Source organism: Sander lucioperca, chromosome 9, assembly GCF_008315115.2.
Source record: "Sander lucioperca isolate FBNREF2018 chromosome 9, SLUC_FBN_1.2, whole genome shotgun sequence".
In the NCBI taxonomy this organism is placed as follows: domain Eukaryota; kingdom Metazoa; phylum Chordata; class Actinopteri; order Perciformes; family Percidae; genus Sander; species Sander lucioperca.
The window spans coordinates 13396037-13421517 of NC_050181.1; the positions used below are offsets into that span (position 1 = coordinate 13396037).

Consider the following 25481-nt stretch of genomic DNA (forward strand, 5'->3'; position numbering starts at 1 on the left):
TGTCTTGTGTTCTGAATAATAATAATAATAACAAAGTTTAAATGGTAAAAGTATTAAGGGAAATTTCCCAGTTCAAGGTGTTTTCACTGTTGATTTGTTTTACTGTTTCACTGTTTTTGAAGTTCAAGAATTGCAACATCTTTCCATAAGACAATGAGTAATCGTGTTCAATAATCGTGATTTCAATATTGACCAAAATAATGGTGATTATGATTTATTTTTTCCATAATCGAGCTGCCTTAACTTCATTTAATGGCGAAAACTACTTCACTCCATCACCTGAATGAAACTATATCTGCTGAAACTCATTTCATTTAGCCAGACCTGAGGCAGTTTTACAGTTTTTTTTATGGCTGACAGTACACAGCAGGAATGAATTCTAATGGGGATTAAAAAGCAAAGCTGCACCTGTCATAGCAGCTCTCCGTCCGTCTGTCTGACTGCCACTGTGTGTCTGCGTGAGGGTCTGTGATCCTTCTGCGTCTGTGTGTTAGAGTGTGGATCGGGCCGCATTTTTCTGTCCGAGCCCGGCCCGCGTCCGACAGAGCAGTAACCGAGCCCGGCCCGAGCCGAGCAGGCATTAAGATATTTATATCTGAGCCCGACCCGAGCCGACACAGTTAAAATCAAATTTTTTTTCTCATACTAATGACACATGTACGTTTGTAGGAAGGCATTCGGAAATGTCAACAGATGAGCGCATCAGCGCACACGGGGAAACAAGCACACGTTAACACAGGCGCGCACCTACATAATAAGCTTTTTTAAATTTAAAATGTTCAATGCTTTATCGCGCTGATGTTGGTTTGTTTCTCTGGGTAAATGTGTGTGCATGTGCTTTTCTGCTGACTCCTGGATGTATGTCTTTGTGTGTTGGCTTGCATAAATGCATGTGCTTGTGTGAGCATCACAGATGCAGCTCTCTTGGTACTTTGAGGCTGGCCCAGAGCTGTGTTTCTAGATAGTTTGAGTGACAGGAAACAGGGGAATAATGTGTCATCCAGCTAGGAAGTCTCGCTGCTAAACAAATCCTGGACATACGGCCGCTGCATGTCAGAAGCATTTATCTCACCAAGCATTATATTCTAAGAAATGATTTACGCCACACACAAAGACACAGGCTACACAGCATTCATTAAGTTGCCATTTGCTCTGCACTCTGAGATCTGTAGCTAATAATAAGGAGCTTACTTGTCAAATTTTCTGTATCTTGTTGAAAACATTTACATCAGCTTTTAGAAAATAGCCTTGTTTGCTTTTACACTCATTTATTTATAAAGAACATATTATACAATTTGAACCCGGTCAAGTAGGCCTTAAAACCAAATAGTTCCTTGGTTTGGTTTGTTTCTTCCAGTGTTTTTAAAACATAATGTACACATTTAGTAACACAATAAAACTGCCACATATCATTAAAATAATTGCTTGTATCACACCAACGAGGAAGAGCAGGCCAATATGTTAAAAAAAGAAGGCATTTTGTCTGAGATATCAGTACTCCGTTGCATTTTTGAACCCCTTAGAAGTACACATTTATGCCCAGAGCTCATTGTCCCAACATTACTATAACTCAGATATAATGTACACTGACATACATTATTTTGGGCGTGAACCCAACTGAGGGAAACTTCAAAGGGCAATTGGTTGTGGCACCGAACAAGACTGTGGTTGTATGAGAAGGAACGTGAGCTGATGTGTCAGAGTGTAGAGCTTTTTAAACCAAACCAAAGTTGGATACTTGGAGAGGTGCCCCTTGATGTTTCCAAGATGACTTTTAGGTACATTTCTCAGATATACTGTAGGCCTTTGGAAACACTCACTAAGCATAAAGAATGACAGTTAATCCAATGAGAGTAGACAAGGTTGCACAATTATTCGCAATTTTATCGAAATCGCAGTATGAACTAGTGCAATATCCAAATCGCAGGGGGGCGCAATATTTGTTGAAGGCAAAATATGTGTCAAACCATTCTAAAATAAAGTATGGGGGTGCTGCAGAGACATCCTGGCCTACAAATCATATCCTACAGACTAAAGAAAAAAATCTTTCTTTGGTACAGATCCTTGCAAAAAATTACACTTCAATTTAAAACATATATGTATATATATATATATATATATATATATATATTTCAATGAAAATGAGAATAATGATACAAAAATGATCATTCCCTCCAATATCGTGAATCATATCGCAATATCAGTCAAAATAATCGCAAAAAGATATTTTCCTAATGTCGAGCAGCCCTAGAGTAGACCTTTTTAGCCCAGAGTCTGTGAAAGTGCCAGACAAAAGCAGCAAATAAGAGCAGCAGTGCAGCAGGCCGGCTGGTGTTTATTAATGAGGGGGAAAGAAGAACAGAGATACAGTATTCAACAAGGCCAATGCTTGGATAATGCCACGCAGATGGGTCAGGATGAGCTTAGCATTATTCAAATGTTATGTAACTCCAAGTGCTGTGATTGTCTTTAGGCATGTGGGTCTTGCTACTGTATACCTTGGCTTTTCCATATGCTGTTGTCAGGGAAACTGATAGAAGACAGGGTGTGTTTTTATTTAGTTTTAAACATGCTGTGGTGTGTGTGTGTGTGTGTGTGTGTGTGTGTGTGTGTGGTAGAAGTTTGTGTGTGTTATGATGTTTTTAAAAACTGCTTCGTTAGGGGAATAAGCTAACTCCAGGCGGGGGTGTCCCCTGTGGAGGCCACAACCGGCTCTTTTCTCGTCTCCTCCCAATCTGAGGTGGTGGCGGGCAGAGATAAGACACCTAAAAAGTAAACACTGCCGCAGACTACAGCTTCCCATCTCCCTGCCGCACAAACTCGCAAGCATACACACGCAGGCAGACAGGCAGACAAACAAACAAACAAACAGATAAACACAAACACACACATGCACCAGGTTTGAACCCATTGTGTATGTGGAGATGCAGAGCAAATCTTAATCCTAAATGGATGGATGGTTTGGGGACAGTGTCGTTGTGCTGCACATTCTGTTGCCATACATTTGTCAGAACACGGGCCTCATTTATAAACATTGTTTACACACCAGACAGATGAAAAAATGTGTATGGCACTGGCCACAGAAAGGCTTGGGTTCATGAAAACAAACTTGATGCGTGAATGTATGCACCTTGACGGAAACTCACCCATGACCCATAAATGCAGTGCAGTGAGTCATCACTTTTAGCTACACCTGTCCAGTCTGTTGCAATCCAATACAACAGTTTCATAAGCTAAAAATGTTTTTGTAGACTGTGTTATTTTTCTGAGGCTGTGGAGTAGGGGTGCACCGATCCAATATTAAGATCGGATATCGGCCCCGATATTGACAAAATAGCTGGATCGGGGATCGGAAAAATTAACAGATCCACGGGCCGATCCAGTTTAAAAAACAAACAAACAAGTAAATAAGAATTTAAGATTTTTTTTTTTACATGTTTACAATGTTTGGTAACTGTTTGGTTACTATTGTATGTTTGACCAATACACTAGTTTGTTTCTACTGCTACATTTTATTTATTTAAATTTATTTTAAGAAGTTTGATTACATTCTGTTTTCGATTTGAATGCACAATTGTTTTTCATATAACAAATAAATAAGAATTCAATACATTACATCTATGTTATTTTGTCTTAGTTAGGAAAGTAATGTTTAGTTAGGAAAGTGTGGTGCCTTTACGCTCTTCCACATGGTGGAAGGAAGGTAGAAGGTAGAAGGTATACAGTGTATCATTAATTCAACCACGGTATCAGATCGGTATCGGGTATCGACAGATACACAAAGCCCAGGCATCAGTATTGGAATTGGGACTGAAAAAGTTGGATTGGTGCATCCCTAGTGTGGAGATTAGTGGAGTTGTATCCATTTGGGGTTGTAAATGGTTTGGATGAAACATTGAAAACATTAGTGTAGGATTTGGATTTGCAGTCTGCGTGCAGCTGTGTTTCCATTTGCTTTTTTTGTTTGTTCTTGTCTCAGTCAGACTTCAACGTTCTTCTACTTTTTTTTTTTTCCAAGACTGACAGTCTGCCTCTGTCTGTCTGTCTGTATCATATATCTGTAAATCATCACTCGGAACAGTATATACTGCACCCTGAAGCGCTGTCAATTCTCTGACATCCCCTAGAGGGACTCTCACATACATCAGCTTTAAGTTTACTGACAGTTTGAGGCAACATTGGTATGTAGCACAAAGCAGTTAGAATAAGAAGGAAATTGTGTAAAAAAAAAACAAAAAAAAAAACAAAGAATCTGTGTGTTTGCTGTAGTGGTTATCTGTAAATATTAGAGACATCTTTATGGCTCTGAGAAGTAGATACCTCTTGTGTTAATGACACTGATTTATACTGAACAGCACATAGTACATAAGTGGGTAGGATAATGTGAGGTTAAGGGGGAAAAAAATAGCACAGAACAAAATAATAATGTGCAGTGTGTGGTTGCTGACACTGTAAATATGATTTAATGTGAGATTTAAACCATTCATTTTCTATAACTGTTTTTAGGTTCCTTCCTGGAGTTGCTGAACCGCTCGACTGTTAGTCTACAGGAGACTTTCACTCCAACTTGGGGCTCCATATACTCCCAGAACTCCCAGGTCTTCTCTGACCTGTATACGGATTTGAGGCACTATTACCGAGGCTCCAATGTCAACCTGGAAGAGGTGCTCAACGAATTCTGGGCCAAGCTGCTGGAGAAGCTCTTCTACCAGGCAAACAAGCAATATGTCATAGGTACATCCAGCTTTTTCTTAGAGCAGCTTTATTGCCTGAGACCAGTACTGATATACAATATACTGTATACATAAGACAAAGAGCAGAAAATATCAAGAGGCTTTGACAATATCAATTTATGTCCCATTTATTCATATTCTTATTTAAGCATAATCTTTAGATGTGTTCTCTACTTAGATAAACATTTGAATGAATGTGTATGCTGGTTGCAGGTGAGGACTACCTGGAGTGTGTGTCCAAGCAGATAGAGACACTGCGGCCCTTTGGAGACACACCCCGTGTAATGAAGATGATGGTCACGCGCACATTTGTGGCGGCACGCTCTTTTGTTCAGGGACTGGTGGTCAGTGGGGAGGTGGTGCGCAAAGTGTCCCAGGTAAAAACCTCTCTTCCCACCCCGCAACTGTTTTCTCTCCCATTTTCTTACCTTTTCATTTTCAATGGCATCACCTCCGTCCAATACCTGTGATAGGTCTCTTTCCCGTAAAATTATAGTCTCATTTTCCTACTTCGCATGCTGGTTAGTTTGATTGTATTTTATGAAAGCGACTAATTGCCTCGCATACCTTTTTACTGGTGTCTAATCTGCCGCAAAGCCCATATCGTCTGCTCCCACATTGGTATTCTTCTGTTAAGGGGTCCGTATTCATCTCTTCTTGGTGAATACGCACACACACACACACACACACACACACACACACACACACACACACACACACACACACACACACACACGCACACACACAGGCACACAGGCACATAGGCACGTTTTTATCAGTCCGTGTGCATAGTATAAAGCAGTGGCAGATCAATGTTGGTGGAAACGAGAGGCTCCATAAAGTATGGCCCCCGGCTCAGACAATCAGCCCCTACAACAACAGTTAATGTCAGCCTCACCCTGAAAAATGTCTCCCTAGGCCGCGGTGAGGGTTAATATCTCCCAAGAGAAATGGTCCCCTCTGTGTATAAGACAAGAGTAAGGTTAAGATCAGAGCAAGACTGAGAAATCATTTCAGCTCCTGAAAGGGAAGTGGCCAGTATTGACGCACCGGGGGAAAAATATCTCCCGTCAGACACTGGGCAAGGAGGGAGCAGAGTGCAGTGGCCCCATGAGAAATATAAGCATATTTTTCGAGGAAACAGCCAGAGACAAATATTACAGTACAATTCTTACTATTACAAGGTCAGGCCGTTTGCAAGCATGAAATAAGGACAAAAGAAAATGACAAAATAGGTTGTTGTACTAATACATGACTGCAATGCCACACATTTGGATACATGTCAAAGAAAGAATCCATATGATCCTTCTGCGTTTCGCTCTGATTTATGTGCTCTGGCTCACACTGCGGGTGGCACATACAGTACTGTATGCATACAGAGTGAGACAGCCTGGCCTAGCATATCTCTCTCTGCATCTCTTTGGCCCAGAAAGTAACCGCAACGTCTCACACCTACACATAGGGACCTGATGTCGCAATTAAGTGCCTGCACGCAGCAAAGCCTAGCACAGCCACAGGGGAGTAAAATCAGACATAATCATGAACACAGCTACTCTGGCGTAGCTAGTGAAAAACAAGACAGTGACAGTGACAACTACACCTGCCTGACCTGGATCTAAGGGAATCATGCAACTAGTCCAACGGAGCTAGACACAGTTACTACGCTTTGACTCAAGCAAGCAAACAGGGAAGTAAGGATCAGAGTTAGCATGGGCAGCATGCTGTGTTGAAATTGCTGTTCATGATTTGCGTCCCATGGGTGAACCCAGGGGTTAAATTGGGATTTGTTATGTGGTGGGGCTCTCCCTAGGGAGGTCCGGGGGTATACCCCCCCAGGAAATCTTTTTGAAAAATAAACCATTAAATGGCACTTTCTGGAGAGTTTTGTGCAAAGAAATGGAGAAATTGAGTCTTACATGATATGTGCAAAACTGCAAGGTTTAGAGCCTTTGCATTGTTGTAGTATCAACAGGTATTAGGGCATTTAGCATTTACATTACTGTTAATCAGTCATCACTTGATTACACATTGTATTACCTTGTTATGATATAAGACGTGACCCATACAATGTGCCAAACATAATGTGCCACATGAAGAGACAGTGCAGCATATGACAGTAGCAACAGCTGAGAAGATTTGGGTCTGTGGTGACCAGGTCCACCTCACACACACACACAGCGCCGAGTGGGGCTCTCCGATGCTCGGGGGCGAGCCACGGCCGGCTCGGAACCCTGCCGCTCGAGGAGATGCGACGGCGAGGACCGGTTCAAGCGACTTGAACTTGTAGCGGCCGTTGGAGCTTCCGAGCACCGGGCTTCCACCACTGCAAATGGGGTTTTTAGCTTTAGGAGAAGGAATTTTATCTGTTAGTCCTACCGACGTAGACGCTTAGGCGTTATGTAGTTGACCAGCAGTGGTGAATTGTCTGCAATGCTGCGCGGGTTGTTGCCATGTTCCGATTGTTCTCATCTCCGCCGAGACAAAATAGACATGCCATTTCAAAAATCTTTCATTTATTGTCAGAAATATCATGTTTTCAAAAGCATCACTTTCATCAAATTTTATGTGACATATTTCCAGTAGGCAAATGACTGCAAGCAGGCACATCCGGACACAAACGAGCAGGCTTATGTGCCGGGGCTGAGCCCCGGAGAGCCCCGGCCCAATTTAACCACTGGGTGTACCCCTGGACCAGCCAGAGTAGCTTATGATCCCTGCAGAGCTCAGCCACTGCCAGCAGGACTCTAAACTGATATGCATCTCTCTTAGACAAACATTCATGTACACACAGAAGTAAACATACACACACACCACCTCATTCCATCATTCCATCATTCCGCTCCAACAGGGAAGCACATTTCCCCCGTGTGGCTACTTCCTAATGCACATTTCCTGACTGATGCCATTTTGTTGGTGCTGAAAGACAGTGAGCGATATGTTCATTAAACAAGGCTGGCTGGAGAAAATGTGTTAATAATTAGCACAGCTTTTACAAAATTACAAAATGTCATCACCAGTGCTAATACCAGTGCATTGGAGTGGCTGCCACTCTGAATAAGGTCATGGGCTGCCTTCTATTATAACACACTTAACAAAAGTCTTAAGAGAGAAGGCAAGAGCGTATTGTGAGAACAGGCGCTATGGACACACTTGGTCAAACTATGTTAACGAGAATTCCCAAGCTAGGTCCCTTGAACTGTGCAAGAAGACAGAATGTCTAATTTGTCTTTGAGTCATCCAAGTCGAGGCCTGTTTGGTACAATTTGACTGAAAGAAGTAAAGACTTCAACCAACTGTTTAATTTCAAATTCATAATTTGTGTGTCAGTCTGTGTCCCTGTCTTCCCCGGCGCACAATCAGCACTGTGCTGTACTTAAGCATATTGGACCAGCACTGTGCTGTGATGGGAACAAATGAGACAGTGAGAAAAAGCAAGAAAAGGGAAGAAAAGACTGTGACAAACTCCAGCATCCTCTTTTTTCCCTATCTTACTGCTCACTCAATCCTTTTTTCTCCTTCCTCACCCAGTAAATTGTACTTTTCTGTTTTATATTTCCCCAAGCTGTGCCCTGCGCACTCCTTTCAGTGTGAACAGCATGGTATACAAATGTGGATCTTATCTTTCCCATCCTTTTCTCTGTAATTCTATCTTCGATTGATTAGGTCCTAATGAGACAACCGCCCCTATCTATAGCTGAGTGACTGAAGATGTTTACCACACGCTGCTCAGGGAGGTATCACACTGCTTGAGCGTGAAGCTGGAGAGAGTAGTATACTCTTTGTGTATGTGTGTGCTTCAAATGTCTTTCAAGGCAGTGTTTGTGTTTGCTACCAACATAACAGGGATCCCTGCTATGTTCGAGTTGGATTAGCCTTGAAATAGGAACTATGGCGAAAAGGTCATGAAAGGAATACAGCAAGAGACCAAGATGCGTGGAAAAAACTGAAACATTTGAGAGATGTTTTTGTGAGACAGAAAAGGAGATCTCAACAGTAAGACGCAGTCATTCTTTTTGCTACGATATTAATTCCTCCCTTGCTTCGCTCAGGGCTGCACCCGTTGCTGTGTCCCCTGTTTTATTCCCCCGGGTAGGGGAGTGGAGGAAGTAGGCCACGCGCCGCATGGCTCACTCTGGAGGCAAGGAGTCTGGATTGTCTCGCACTATAACACGAGGGGGAGAGGTCGCTCATATATCCTTACTAATTACAGAGGAAAGACAAGCAGAGAGAGGGGGAGAGAGAGACACAGAAGAGTCTCTGGCTCGATTGCCACGAGCAATGTACTGTAGAAGGTTCTGACAGGTGTGGGGAGCATGCTGTGAAGGTGAAGCAGGGACAAGTAAGGGTATGGCTGTTTAAAATGTAACACAGTCATGTCAAAGAGCTACACGTGCAAACATCAAAGAGAGTATTTCACACCTAAAACTTTCTTTTGATATCTCTCGATAGGCCAGTGTGGAGATGATTCGAATCAGGTCAGATTGTGAGTGACTCACTGCTACAAAGCTTTATTTAGCACTGCTGTCAATCCATCTCTCTAATGGGCAATGGCATCCTTTTTAGTTTAGGTGGTTTGAAATGTTCTCTTACGGTATTTGGTTGTGTGTGCGTTTACTCACACAGAAAGCCTTTGCATACAGATCCTTTCTACTTTGTAGTGTGTGTGTGTGTGTGTGTGTGTGTGTGTGTGTGTGTGTGTGTGTGTGTGTGTGCGCGCGCGCGTGCGTGTGTGCGTGTGTGTGTGTGTGTGTGTGTGTGTGTGTGTGTGCGTGCGTGCGTGTTACTCAGAAGCATGTTTGGCAATTTTGCCTGGTCATTTTATTTCAGTTAAATATGAAGATTGACTCTTCTTTTTCCTGTTTTATATCTTTATATCTCTTATCAATTGGTTGAACAACTTGAGGGCGTCAACCCCTTGCGCTCTGGGTAATTGAGATGGGCTTTTTAATTAAAACAAATGTATCAGTTTATTAGACAAATGATCAATCGAATCAGTGATAACGGAAATAATTCTTAGTTGCAGCCCTAAGTCTATGAGTCCTATTACCAGGGGTTAAATTGGCATTTGTGATGTGGGGAGGCTCTGTGGTTTCAGGGTTGCTATGGGTGCATGTGTGTGCGCATAGATTACAAAATCTGATTGATGTCATTTAACAAACTGTAAACTAAAGTATAACAAGGTAAGACAACCCTCTGCTCTGAACACTAAAAGGCTAATCAAAGTTGTAGTATCCTTTTGTAAAAGCGAAACATCGTTTAAGTAGCCTGACGTTGTCATACTCAGATTCTAGTCAGAATATGAGTCTGATACTGCTCCATTGGGCTGTGATCATGGGGCGTGTTTCAACCGAACCAGGAAAAAAAATGCCTCTGCACTCACTTAGATAGACCTACAACCAATCAGAGCAACGGAGACAGACGTCACAGAAGCTGCAAGTCAAAGGCAGGCTTCGACAGAGCAAAGGCAGAGGCGACAGTTTCCGTGTCTTGCGGACGGGTGTGGCAATGTGTACACATACGTGCTCGCAGTTCTCTGTTCCTCTTTTAAAATGAATGCACTGTCGATATCTTCTATAACAGACGCGATGGCAGCCATCTTTGTTGTAAACAAATTCAATCCAAGCGCTCTTAGGTGACGTTGATTACTTTACTGTTGATCATCATCCATCATCGTATAAAGCCCGCCCTGACAATTTGATTGGTTGGAATAGCTCTGGTTCAAGCATAGTTGCTCCACAACAGATCAAGTCCAGACCGAACTTCCCGACCTTAAATGTTGTGGGCGGGGCTAAGTTCGGCTGGCATCCAGGCTATCGTTTAAGCAGCATATCAGAACAATTTACATATAGTCAGTTTCTATATTTTTCTCTCTACCTTGCCTTCCACCTATCACTCTCTGCCATCTGTGCTTTCTGACTGACAAGTGGGCTGAGGTCTTCTTCTTTCCCGGACAGTCCCAACCCAATTTAACCCGTTTATTACATTCTAATTTGACAGACCCTCCCTCACAGTGCCTGGTGCACCGCAGCTCCAAGGTTACAGAGGAAGTTGTCAACATCAACCTCCAATTAGCACCACAGAGGAGTTACACACTGTTTCGTGCCTGTTGGGCCTGGCCTGGGATTTCCCAGCATTAATACTGTTTGGATGATGTAACAGAAACAGAATTAATGACTGTCTCCCCTTAATAAGTATTTCATTAACATCACCCTGTGTTTTATCTACTCCCCTGCCAACGCCCTTGGTGAATCTTGTAGCTTTTTTAACATCCCCCTATCTCTCTCGTTTTTTTTTCTCGTTTTCTTTTTTTCACTTATCCCTCCACACTCCCTTCCCTCACTCTTCTCTCTCACAGAAGAAGCATTTGTCTGACTCATCCCTAGCTAATGAGAGGTAGGGTAAGGATGGGAGGAGGGGAGAAAAGGAGGGCAGGAGTTAGGATCTGACTCATGTCTCATATGACTTGAGATTAAGCCTGGGAATGTGGTGGGGTTATTGCTTTTCTGTGTCACTTATTTCACTTTATACTGTCCTCCTTGTGCAACTGGCAATACTTACCTACTGTAATTCTATTGATCTCTTTTACACATCAGAGATGCATTTACTAATGTAGTCCTATTTTTGGTATGTGGTTTATGATTTAATTTGGAGTTGAAGCATTGTCAAAATACATTACTTTTGCCCTATGTGCATCAAATATGATTAGATTAAATTTGAATGATCCTTGTGGGGAAACTGGGTTGATACAATCATAAATAGACATTGAATACCAAGAAAAAAAGACTAGCAACAGGACACATTGATGGTTGTTTGAAACTTTACAACCACATTTTTAACATTAGAACTGGTGAAAGGATGTTTCTAAAGCGTGAGAGAAAGTGTGGATCACTAAAGAAAATCTGTAAAGAGCTATAAACTACATACAATACTAAGATGCACACACTAATTAGCCTACACCATGAAGCACAAGTGCTACCGAGGATCTGCCTTTGTTAGTGCTGATTATAGTTATCACTATTGTCCGTGGCCTGAGAATGATAATTTGTATGCCTAATTATGCCGAGCAGACTATCATTACCACTGACAGGTCTGCAGAGTGTTCAACGCATCTATGGTTTGTTTTCCCACCTAATCCCTATTGTCCTAGTTCCACTGTATATTTGTTAAAAAGCTGGTTTTAACTGTGACTTTGCTGTTGGAAGAACTGTTTCCAGGAAAAGCATCAGGCTGGCCCAGATGTCAGCTTAGAGGAGCTTTGTATGCGTAGCTGGGCTCGTTCCACCTCTCTCTCTCTCTCTCTCTCTCTCTCTCTCTCTCTCTCTCTCTCTCTCGCTTTCTCTCTCTCTCTCTCTCTCTCTCTCTCTCTCTCTCTCTCTGTCTCATGCACACACTCACTTCCTGAGGTTTTGTATGCATAGCGGTACTCTCTTGTGAACAGAGCTTACAGCTTACTGGTATTAACCCAGTTTCACTTTTCACGCAACAAGGCCCTTTCCTGGGGGAACAGCCTTGTGGGATCGAGAGAGAAACGGAGGAAGCTGGAAGGATGGAGTGAGGGACTGAGAATACTTGTATGAATGTCAGGGCCTTTTCATCGCATGTGAAACAAAAGGCGAGTTCTCCCAAAGTGGTTTCCAAGGAAACTGTGTTGAATGAAAGACTGGTGCAAACTGAAAAAAGGTCATCATGGGAGGTGACCTCCCACAGTTTTGCGACAGCAGGGCTTCGAACAGTGAACCTGGTCAAATGTACAGTTTGATAAAGTGCTGCTGTCATTTGTATCTTGTAGACTATTAGATCATATATACTTGACAAAAACAGTAATTTTTCATCCAGGTGGTGTATGTTTATTTCTGTCTGTGCCCTACCCCAGGTGCAGCTGAGCACCGAGTGCACGCGGGCCATGATGAGGATGACTTACTGTCCCCACTGCCGTGGCATGGCCTCTGCCAGACCATGTGCCAACTACTGCAGCAACGTCATGAAGGGCTGTCTGGCCAACCAGGCTGACCTCAACACCGAGTGGAGACATCTGGCAGGTGGGGAGCACACACACATTTACACATGCATCCAGTTCAGCCATATGTTTGCTCAAACCCGACTTTGTGCAGTGAATACATCAGAATCTTTCTACCAGCGTACTACATATGAAACAATTCACAATTTCGTCACGCTAACTGTATCTCCTGTCTTTGTAGAAACAATGATGCAGGTGGCTGGTCGCTTCGATGGTCCATCTGGTGTGGAGAGCGTGGTCCTTACCCTCCCCAGTCGCATATCAGAAGCCATGTCTACCATGATGGAGAATATAGAGACCATCAACAGCAAGGTCAGAGCACACATTGGTACACAGATACAGCTAACTAAACCATACAAGCTACACAGAATACAATGAAGAGTCCATGAAAAAGACATCAAATGATATTGTGAGTTAAACCACCATTGCCACTGAATATCCCTGGTATCAAAATATTTGAATAGTACTGATCACAAACAAAATGTACACTGTACTCCCTTGTGATTTTAATTTGGTTAAAGACACAAAGTAGAGAGCTGTGCAGGCCTGTAACATACAACACACCGTCAACATCATTGGAACATACAGTATTAGTAGGTGTGCTGGTCTTGCTTCAGCCAAGACCAATCAAATCAACCATTTTCTTGATTATTATATGTGTGCATCTTAAATATGTGTATCTTTTGTTCCTGCTTGAGGGAAGTAAATCAAAGTCAAACTGGCAATCATATATCCATAAAATGGTTGGCGCTATATTTTAAAAGGTCCTGAAAACCTACTTTCTTGCTTCTTTCTATGAGGCAGGTGTTCCTACATTAACACACACACAAACACACACAACCCTCTGCCAAAGGTAAAACAGTTTTATTTTTCACACAAGAGCGATTTCTGTATTTGTGTTTGTGTCTGTGCTCTTCTCAGTGGTTCACCGTTGGAAATAAAAAAAATGACGTCACACACTTCCATGTACCAATCAGGATTTAGCAATATTGGACTCAAAATGAGACAGCAGTTGTCCTTATTTGCTTATGTAGCCAGGCAACTGTCAATCAAATCAAAGCACTCCCACATAGTCTTGCTGAAGCCAATGGGGTAAGCATGCATCTTGAAAACGTACCTCCAATGGGGAGATTCTAGGCTAACAAGCCATCACCTCCCATTAGCATCCTATCGACTCCCATTCATTTGACGTCACTTTGACAGCGAATAACTTTACATCTGAAGCGTTTAAAGACTTTATTTGTCCATTGTTTATTTCTAAAGAAACACGACAATGTTTAAAAGGCTCCATTACCTTGTAGCTCACGTTATGGCTCCGTAGCAGACTTTTTTGTAAAAATAGGCTATCGATTGTGTCATAACCACGCGACTTTCTGTCGCAAAGTAGAGAAATTACCGTATAGTCAGGAGAAGCTCGCAGGCAGTTTCGACTTACATTAGCTGTTTAAGTTTAATTACTAATGTTAACTAGCATTTTAGTTAGCAATAATTTGTCTGTGCCTATGTTATCTCCTTACATATACCTACGCTCTCCGTCTCTGCAAGATTCGCAATGATTGAGATTTCTCTTGGCACAGCTACCAGAAGACTTACAACTTTCAGACAGGTTGCTCACGTCACATCTACGTCGTCAAGCTCAGTTTGAGGTTGCGCAGCATGCTCAGCTATCACCGGAAAAGTGACTTCACTGGTCTTCGTAGAAATATATGGCATCGCTGTGTCCATTCTTTTACTGTCTATGCTGAAGCACATTAGCTGATTGTTGCCTATTTAGTTATGAATATTTAATGTTAAAGAGAAATAGATTTCAGGGGCTTTAAAATATTCATACCACTTGGTAAAGCAGTAGAAGTAAGAAACTCAAAAATCTTGGTGCAAACTGATACACATACCCTGGATCCATCAGTTCAGAGACTGTGTCCCCTATTGCCCTTACATTTATTTGTTTGTACAATTAACACCTATCCTACCACTACATTAATGCTGTTGATTTAAAATAAAAAGATGTGAGTCATGACAGTGCCTGTGGGCCAAGCGTTTACTTCACTGTTTAATGGTGTTTGAGCAACAGTTTTATATGATCCTTAAAAGGCACTGGCAGCAATGGAAGTTGTTTGGTGAGGATGGAAAACAGTGGAGATGGTGAGAGAAAAGACAAAGCTTCCCCTGTGCTGGTTTGCTGTTAAAGAGCCTGGCTGGCTTAAGGTGAGCCAGAGTCTGGCGGACTGCCTCTGACCCGGTTCGGTATGGTAATCACACACAGCCTCAGCTTCTGATCTTCATCTCCAGGGGAAAGTGCCGTGTTGATCCCTCAAAAGTCAATTCAAGTCTACGGCCTAGTATTATGGTAGACACTGTGTAGGACAGATTATCTCCTATTTATATAATCTGTTGACACCAAAAGCCATATGTTGTGCATGTATGTGTACTTTCCCTATAAAAACATGGCGCATAAGTAAATGTGCTTGAGGTCTATCTGCCACTACTCTGTTGTACAGTAACAGAGTCTATGCCATGTTTTTTATCACCATTATTCAATCTGCTGTTGCAGCACAACACCAACGAGTTATGCTGACAGACATGACTGGAAGCTTAAGAAAGGATTATTTTATAGTTATGTGTGAAGGTTCAAAGGCTTGAGGCTCCTCTGAGCAGGCCAGATTGGATGACAGATTGACTGCAGTCTTACTGTATTCCCTGGTCTCCATTTATAAAATGTAAGCCCCATAGGGACAAATAGTGCTTTCTGAGCTGTGAATCATTCTGCTGCAGCGACATGATTGACACTTGGGGTCATGCAAATAACCACTACCACTCGTCGCTGTTGGCTTTCAAAAGGTAGAGATTTGTGTGTACTAATGTGCTCAAAGGTTCTTTGTGTACAAGTATGGGTTTATTGGATTCTATTCAGAGAGCTGGTTTCAGCAGCATCAGATTTCAGTCTTGTTAACACCAACACCAATATGAACCACATAAACTAGGAAAATAAAGTTTATTGCCAGAGTCTGAAGCCTTACAGTTTAGGTTACTAGTTGAAGATGAATTAGCCAAAAGCCAAAAGAGATTTAACTCTTTTGGCTCTAGCTGTGTTTTGAAAGCTGAGTAAACTGTAAACATTTTTATGCCTACGTGCAGGAGACAGCCGTGGCTGGAGGCATGTTTTCAGGTTGTCCATCCCATTTTTGTGAACGCGGTATCTCAGGACACCGTGGAGGGAATTTTCCCGCCTGATCCCTATTTTCACTAGACTGGGTAAACCAAGCCCGATCTGCCGGTGATTTGATTTCGCCCTGCAGCTCAGGCTAGAAACCTGTACATTTATCTATCCTGCTTCCGTTACAAATCTGCGGGGACCAATCACAAACTGGCTTATCCACCTGGCGCGCTATTGGCGGGTTTAACACGATGACGATAGAGAAGCAACCAAGCAGCTTTTTGTTTACATTCAACAAGTCGGCCACCGAAGCGCAGCAACCCGTTGATGCCGCTGTCGCTGCTACGTCACCCGGATCGTTGGTCTGATTGGTTGAAGGACTATCCAATTGCGTATAGAATCATTTGAACTATGCCTGTTGATCACACCGCTTGTGCAGAGAAAATACAGAGCAGATTCCCCAGACTAATGTTCAATCTTAAAAGATTGAGCTTGGTCTGGTGATAGTCAGACTATATTTTCACTGTATATTTGTTAAAACTGGTTTTAACTGTGACTTGGAAGAACTGTTTTCCAGTTAGAGCATCAGCCTCCCTCTCTCTTATTCTTTCTCTTTCTCTCTCTCTCTCTCTCTCTCTCTCTCTCTCACACTCACACTCACACACACACACACACACACACACACACAAAGATCTTCTGTGCTGCCAGGTTGAAGAAGTGTGTGAAGCATCTATGTTTCGCCAAAAAAAAAAATACACTCAATACCTTTTTATTAAATTCCTTCAAAGTCTTCACTGCATTATATTATGAGTCTAGACAGACATGGATGTAAACTACAACTTGACTGGTTGGCGGAGGCATACAACCGCAAGGCAGTGATTCTAGTTCTGAACAGAACTGAGTTAATTTCCTCATTTCACCCTTTTTATTAACCTCTCATGTGTCCTCTCTCTACATTTCTGTCTTGTCTTTCCTTCACTGTCTCCTGCCCCAGTTGTTCCAGGCATGTGGCAACATCAGAGGAACCAGCAGCACGGGACCCGCCGACACCATGAAGAGAGGGAAGGTTATAGTGGAGGACAAGTTGGGAACCAGCTCTAACAAAATGGACAAACTGGTTCGTATTTACCCGACTGAATCGGTGTCCTTATTATTGCTCTCTGATGGCCTAATCTGGCCCATTCATAGTAATGGTTTATGACCCAGGAGCCATTGCTCATCATGGGCAATTAAACCCTTCTTGCTGTTGATTTCACCTTTACTATGGGGTGTTTAGGGGGGAATGAATGCTCGGATGGATCAGTGACTCTAATGACTGAGCACTGCAGTTGGTTATTGAAGAAGCAGGAGTCTTTCTTACTCTCCTGTTTGAGTGTACCATCATGCCGTGATGTTGAATAAAGTATAGAAGCTCATGAATTTGCTCTTGTCAACTCTGCCTCAGGTGTCTGATGTAACCGTGAGACTGAGGGACATGCAGCCGTACTGGGTTTCTCTCCCAACCATTCTCTGCAGTGACCGAGTGGCCACTGGAACAGGGGCCGAGGATAAGTGTTGGAACGGCATGAACCGTGCCAGGTAAGGCATATAAACCCTATAAAGAAATGTATTTTAAAATAAGATATGAAAGTACAAAATGTACTTGATATTTTACAAAATAATGGTGTTTAATGCACAATGTAACATATACTGTATGATGCTACTGAGGTAATATTGTTTTTCTTTTCATTTATGGAAAACTGCCTCAGCCACCAAGTATATTTTCCATCATATATACATGGTATTTGTATTGTATAGTAAAGCTAGACTGAGTAAGTTTTGAATGGAAGACATTTTACACTATTCGACTTATAAATGAAAACTTGAATTAATAAGCAACTAGAAGGGCACTCAGAGAGCGCAGACCTCCACCAAGGCCAATAGTCCAGTCTTCTATGCTATGCAAATCTGCAACCACAACCACTTTATGTCTGGATATATTTTGAATATATATTCGAATATATTATATTTCAAAACGATTAGAAACTTAAATTTATTTAGCCCCTTTCCCTACAAGCTAGCATGACATGATACTCATACCTTCACTCTAGCTTTAAAACTGAGCCCGCTGCAGTGTCTTAAAGACAGTAATGTCAGAGATCGCCGGCAGAACCGGGTGTTGTGACCACTATTTAACTATTTATCAGAAGAACCAGCTGTTAGGACCACTATTAAACCTATGTTGCGACCACTATTGAACTTGCATAATGACCAATTTGAGGGTGACACTGAGTAACGCTAATACTATAAATATAACATCATAATCAAACAGGCAAACTAAAACGCGCCATCTAAATGTCGCCACTGAGTGTCTGTCTGTACCGAGTCGCAGCTGCAAACATAACGAAGACGGCCAAAATACACAGAGCTACCTATAATGCTGCAGCCCCACCTAGTGGAAAAGTCACGCCACCATGCCTGTGAAAAATAATTCTTGTATCCTCCCTGTGTTTCGGATCCGCTCCAAAATGTAATGGGTTGTTTCTTGGCCCATGCTACCCCCTTATAGCAGGTTCCATGAAAATCAGGCTAGTAGTTTTGCTGATGCAGCCTTACCCTACAGTCACATTAGCTACAAAAGAGAGCGACACACTGTCGCTTGTGGGCGCTCCTGGGCGTGCCTAGCCTACTCCTGGTTGCTTGGCAACAGTAAACAGAAATTCTCTTGTGCTACCTTCAAGCACGTCTTAAAAGTCACTTAGTCAGGTATTGTTAAGTCACAAGAACGATGATTTTGGATTTAAAAGCATTTATTTCTCGATAGAAGTAACAAAATATATGACCTAAAATGCCAAACATATCAGATATATACAGAAATACGTTGTCCTGAAGCGTTTCCGCCATCTTGAATGATTTGAAATTGAATCGACTCGAGCAACCAACGTATATACGTCACGCTGCCCTCACGCTGCCTCACTCCGATTGGCAGTCACTTTGTCGCATCGCTCAGCATTTCGGTATTTCAACCCCGCCTCGCTCGTGGCAGCGGCAAGCTCGTCGCTTGTCGCTGGCAAACGGCCACTCCCATTGAAAATGAATGGCAGCCTGTCGCTTTGTCGCTGTCTCTTGTAGCTAATGTGACTGTAGGGTTATTTGTTCTGGTATGACCAGTAGCTCAGGATAGGTAATGTTAGCAAACTTTAGATAGATATTGTTGTGTACATTATTGAGTCAGTTTGCTGACTTCCTCTTTACTTACGCTACTTTAGCTTGTTATAGATAAACATTTCAATCTTTTTTCACAAAGAAGAAGTAACCACACTGCATCTCACCAAGAGACATATTAGTTGTTTCCTGCTTGTGGTCCCATTCCAAACACACTCTGCGTGGTTTTCTACTTGTTTTAAAGCCGGCTGGCAACCAGCATTTTACAGTATAGGCCACTGTCAGTCACCTAATGATGATGTCTTTAAAGCAGCAGATTCTACAGAATCCTGGGAAATGAAGAAAATTCAATGTGCTTTTATTCTGCCATTGCCACTTTTGGCTACCCTGGAAATCCAGAGTTCTTGCGAGAGCACAATTTGAATTTGCTCAGCGAGTCACTCTGGCATTGAGTAATGATGCTCATTAACTATGCCCTTGTAGCCCTGCTGCACCAATCACATCAGTGTATCTGATATAGGCGGGCCAGAGGCGAGCTAAACAGATGACGACAGTTTGATCTACCAGTTAGTTCCGCTGGTAGTTAAGTGTATGGGGCTGTGGATACGTCACCCCGTGTATTGTTTTGATTGGTCGTAGTGTTATCCAGTTGCGTGCAGTGAGATTTTCAAATGCATGCTTGGTGCCGCCCCTCGAGTTGGGCCATTTTCATTACTCAATCCCAGACCCTTAATCTTTCGGATTTGGGTCTGGATTTCCAGGCTAACTTTTGGCCACAGTGTCCCATTCAGCAATAGTAATGTACTGTATAGTCTCCAATTAACTGTCACAAGGGGATGACATGTTTTAGACTAGGTGCTTTCATGTTACTCAAATGTTAATGTGTGCCAGGTACCTTCCCGAGGTGATGGGTGATGGCCTCGCCAGCCAGATCAACAACCCTGAGGTGGAAATCGACATCACCAAACCAGACATGACAATACGCCAACAGATAATGCAGCTTAAGATCATGACGCACCGTTTGAAGAATGCTCTCAACGGCCAGGATGTGGACTTTCAGGACACCAGTGAGTACTTCTACCATCACAGCCCACGAGTTTCGAAAGAACATTCACAAGAAACGTCCTCCCAGATGGCTCACCGATGATTAAAAGCTTTTTTAACAAGTTCTAGATTAAGGGAAGTAACTCTATTTCTGTTTGTCTGAGGAGGCAGTAAACGTCTATTAGCTTGTACGAGCTCTAGCAAAATGGCAAAAGGCAGAAAGTTTGGAGTTAAAATGAAGATATAAAAATGCATGGCCTAAATAAAGGTGCCTTTTTGAATAATTGAGGTCATATTTATATGTAACACAAGGCAAAATTTTCATCCTTTTTCTGGGGCCTGCACCTGGACAGTAAACCTCATAGTTCTTGCTAGTAGTTAAGCAAATGTTTAATATGTTTTATGTATATTTGTTTAATATGTATGAGTATATGGCAGTGGTCTTAATATGGTAATTCTATGAATACATAAGCAACACATTTATATATATATATATATATATATATATATATATATATATATATATATATATATATATATTTATACGGTATTGAGCAGTTTTGCACTTTTTGTATTGTGCAATACATAAGGTTTTGAGCATAGCATGATTTAACAGGAAATGTGCAATTTGGGTAGAATTAAGTGCAATATTAGGGGAAGGATGTGCTGTGGGTTCTTTCTCTTTCTTCTGTGAGTGTGGGAGAAGGTAGGGGGGTCCTGTGTGAGGTTTTTATCGGTTGTTTACTGAACGCGTTCGGATGAGATGATGAATGCTTATGTTTTATGTGCGCTTACTGTATGTTATTTTTTTGTGTTCTCTCGACTGCCCAAGACGATTTCTCCTATAGGAGACAATAAAGGCTTATCTTATCTTAAATTGCATGTATGTCGTACCATTAAACTCATGTCCCAACCCTTTGTTTGTAGGTGATGATGTCAGCGGTTCAGGAAGCGGAATGTGCGCCGACGATATGTGTTCCCGTGGCCCACGCCTTGTCCCCATCACCGACCGACCCAAATTCTTTCAACCCCCTCCAGTAAACGAAGGGGTGAAAGGAAACCACGCCAAGCAGAACCTCCCCTGCATTACCATTTACCTGCTTCCACTGCTTATTTTGCTGCTCCGGCGATAATTGACGGGGAATCTACCAACTGGGACTGAGTTTGGGACACGGAGGTTGGGGAGAGTTTGAAAGGGGAGGGAGGAGAAGATGGGGGTTAGTTACTTTGCCAAAACTAAATACTAAGTATAAGGAAACAACAACAAAAATCACTTGGATGGACTTTCTTTTGGTTTTGGATTAGAACAAAATGGAATTATGAGTATTCATGAATGTTTTGGTTCTGCTTGGATCTTTTCTTTTATTTCTTGCTATATTATGACACCATTAGAGCTGGTCTTTTCGCATCGTCTAATGTTTTGTTTCTGGTTTTTGGGTTCTCTGAGATTATATCTGTACCTAAGATGTGTAAGACTATATTGCTCACAGTATGTTGGTGTTGACACCACAGGGAGAGGGAGAATGGGGCTTTGCAGTGGCGCTTAGATACGTATATTTGTTATTCCACTCCTTTTTTAAAACAGCACTTGTGTTCAGTAGAATTATTTATTGATCAATAACCCATAACAGAGCCCAGAGTGGTTTAATCACTCCCCAATGTTTATAGAAAATATAGATGAACCACAAACTTAAATGAAATACAATATTGATGACTTTTTAAAGGAGGATTATCTGGACAGCACGACCCAGCAGACCTCTTAATGCATTAAGCCTCTCAATATGATTACACTCACACACTATCTCTCACAGCAAGGATGCGAGCACTCGGCGTCAGCACTTTTTTGCCATTTCATCATGTAAGCCGTAATAATAGCCGTGATCACATTCACACTGACATGATCGTCTAATGTGGGAGTAACGTGACCCGTCCACCACTCCATCCACCCGCTCATCCCTACATTCCCCCTGCTGGGGCAGATCTCCCTCTCTCTCTCTCTCTCTATCTCTCTCTCTCTCTCTCTCCAGACTCTGCTGGCTGTGTGGGATCAACTCGAGAGTCTGGTGTAAGCAAAACACATGCTGGGCCGGGCCAAGTCTCAGATGACAGCATCTTCCCACTATAGAGCACTGTATGTGGAATGGGGGTGTCAGTTTAAGATTGCCATCACAGCAAAGGATTGACAGTTCATGATGTTGGAAACGTGTAGCAGAACAGAAATGTAAACAGAAGCAAAAACACTGCTGTCATGTAGCGCTTTTTTTTTCAGTATTCTTTTTATGTGCACAGCAGAGCAACAATATAATATGCATAATTGTGTGTGATCCCTGCAAAGGCCCAGTGCTTCTGTGATTAGCATCAAAATTGCTGCTTGCGTTTTTTGTCTCATTGCAGCAACGATCCGTATCACAGTAACAGCCACACCATGCACGTCTTTGAATCGTACTTACCTATTTGTATGGCAGACACAACAGTGTAAATGCTTTTGGTTTCTTCTTTGTTGTTTTCCAGAAAAAAAAAATCACCAGTTAGCTTAAAAAATGTTTAACTGCCGGCATCTTATGCTATAACTCTTATTTCATTCATCATCTGTATCCATATCTGCCTTCCATTTCTCTGCAACTTTTCTATATCAGTGCCTCTTTATTCCCACCCCCCTACTCCCGCTACCCTCCTCCCCGCTCATCAGTTATAATGACCTTTAAAGCATCCCTCATGCTTCTACAGTACATGGTGGCAAGGCAATATGACAATGACACAGTGTTTCATTATGTGTCAACCTTATTGGGAATGTTGTGGGAACACCGTTTTAAGGCTTTTCCTGATGAGAAGCTTGTTGGGGAGGAAACATACCACATGTGTACAGGATGATGGGACGATGCTTGCATGTGTGTATATTTGTGTGTGAATGTGTGGACTTGTCTTTGATTGATACAGCAAAAGAGGGACAGACAATAGAGCCTTTATAAATCTTGTTTGGAGGCCACGGAAATGTATTAAAATGTATCAGACTAACATTGTCTGACTTGCGATACAACTGACAGCAACGGGAGATTAATATAGCTCATTTCCCCCCCCAAAAATTGGATTTTTAATCTACTACTGGAATAACTCCCAATCCGTATTGATGGTATCTCTGCTTGTCAGTATTGTATGTGACGGATACATGGAGGATGAAAATTGACACACAGTTTTAAAATACATCACTGCTTTAGTTGCATGTTGGAACAATCCACCATGATTCATTTAATGAGAACAAAAACTATATGCATCTGAGAGTTGATAATACTGCAGGTCCAATTAAGTTGTTGGAGGCTCTGTCAAATTTTGAGAACCACATCTGTTAGATACTTGGTTAATTACTGCTCTGGAAATAGGTGAGGCAGTTGTCATAAGTGTTACCTGACATGTTATTTTGATATTTTCTTTTTTTTCCCCCTTGACTTGCTTAATTAATGATTGCTATGTTTGCTGTGCGTATGTGTGTCTATGTGCGGAGTGTGTCTGTCTTTCTGTTAGTCCCTGGTTAAAGAAATCTGCCTGTGACTGCCTTTGACACATTGTCTAGGGTTGGGGTCCATTTTTAGATTCAAAAACAGAGATATAATGATATTAGATAGGGGAAAAATACACATATTGAACATATTGAACAATTAGTAAGAGCACTGCATTAGTCTTCTTTTTGTGACCCTCTAGACAAATCTGAATTTGAATGTGAAAGTCCACATTAAGCCCTGTAAAGAATGAGAAATGACTCCAACTGTGATGGTGACATTCCAATTCAAAGACAACTTGCGACTCACAACTTCAGTTTCAATGACTGCCTCACAATGTCATCGGCTGAAATTTGCACAACACCCCCCACCCCCCTCCTCCCCCCTTCTCTCCTCATCCACCTTTTGATCTCATTAATTTGTTGCTCAAAGCCCCCCTCCCTTTTATAAAACCTGCACTTTTATGAGGCCAATGAATGGCATTGTCTGCACAAAAACATCACAAGATGGTCGATCAATACGTGAGTCAACACCTTCCAAAAACGACTATTGATTGGGGATGTGCGTATGCAGATAGATATGGCCCAGCAAGACGTCTCCTGTTCAACTATGGTGAAACAGTGTAAAAACAAAGCGGCAGGAAGAAAGGTTTGTCCGGAGTGCTGATCTTAAATCAGTGTGTGCACCTTAATCCTGCGCTCATTCATTGGGTGGAAACATGCAAAGCTGGTTATCCCACCATTTAAAGACGGCTTTATTCTACACTGTTTGTTGAATACGAGGAATTTCTTAAAGGTGCCAGTTTATGAGGAACAAAGTACTTTTAATTCTCGTTTTTATGTACTTTGGTTTTGTTGTTATCAGAAATCTATGGAGAGTTTGTGCTTATGTCAAAGATCGATGCCAGAAAGAGGTTGAAAAATACAAATGTCTCATTTGCTGTTGTACCTGAAATCTTGTGTCAATTATATACATTGTAAGATTTTCAACATGCCAGTGTCCTGTTTCTTTAATAGTGTTTGTTTGTGTGTGTGTGTGTGTGTGTGTGTGTGTGTGTGTGTGTGTGTGTGAAAAATAAAACAAAAAAGGATATATATATATATATATATATACTTTATTTATTTACCAGGGACAGTGCACATTAATCAAACCTTTAGTTTCCTCTTGTAAATGTGCCAGAGATTGCTGTCGTCCCTCGGCAGGTTATATATACTGTATTGTTTTATACAAACATATGGATGAACTATAAAAGGTTTTAAATTCTATTCACAAACCATGTAACTCACACAAACAACATTCAGATCCATTGTATCTAGGATTGAAGTGTTTGCTCTTCTTGAAACTGTCCATACCATCCTCCCAAAAAAAATTCCCAGAGCGCACCGGGGCACACTGCCACCTAAAAAGGGCCAATGCACTCCAGTGATGATGTCAGAGGTGGGAACTGCCACATGCTCAGAGCACACTAAGTGTTTTGTCTTGTTTCTGTGTGTAGACAATGAAATCCTCCCCCCTCCTCAGGATGGTTTTAACAAGGTGTCAGCTACTTGACCATCATCCTGTGGGAGACTGAAATGCCACGCTTCACATACAGCTCTGCTTTGTACAAAGTGCTTCCAATACATGAACAGAAGCTAAGGACTTTGTGGTTCTATAGTGCAGAGCTAACATGTTTCCATGTCTGTCATGAGGTAGTATAGGAGCAAAGAAAGCCAGGAGAGAATTGAACATGCAGTTGGGTCAAAGCAGCAATATTTAGAGGTTGTACCAGAATAGATTTATGTGGTTTAAAAACACCATATTTTTGTTGTACTGCACATTGCTGCAGCTCCTCTTTTCACCCTGTGTGTTGAGCTCTCTGTTTTAGCTACAGAGTGAGACATCTCACTTCTGTT

At 42.0% G+C, this 25481-nt stretch overlaps 1 protein-coding gene across 1 annotated transcript in view; it reads left to right on the plus strand.

The window, feature by feature from the left end:
• gpc1b (glypican 1b) overlaps nucleotides 1-24575 on the plus strand; it is a 75031-nt gene extending 50456 nt beyond the window's left edge. The window contains exons 4-11 of the mRNA XM_031281151.2: nucleotides 4507-4734; nucleotides 4947-5110; nucleotides 12607-12772; nucleotides 12932-13062; nucleotides 16899-17021; nucleotides 17349-17482; nucleotides 19940-20115; nucleotides 21020-24575. Of these exons, the coding sequence (XP_031137011.1) occupies nucleotides 4507-4734; nucleotides 4947-5110; nucleotides 12607-12772; nucleotides 12932-13062; nucleotides 16899-17021; nucleotides 17349-17482; nucleotides 19940-20115; nucleotides 21020-21225 (1328 nt within the window). The 3' untranslated portion in view covers nucleotides 21226-24575. The remainder of the gene's footprint in view (nucleotides 1-4506; nucleotides 4735-4946; nucleotides 5111-12606; nucleotides 12773-12931; nucleotides 13063-16898; nucleotides 17022-17348; nucleotides 17483-19939; nucleotides 20116-21019) is intronic.
• The last annotated feature ends 906 nt before the right edge of the window (nucleotides 24576-25481 follow it).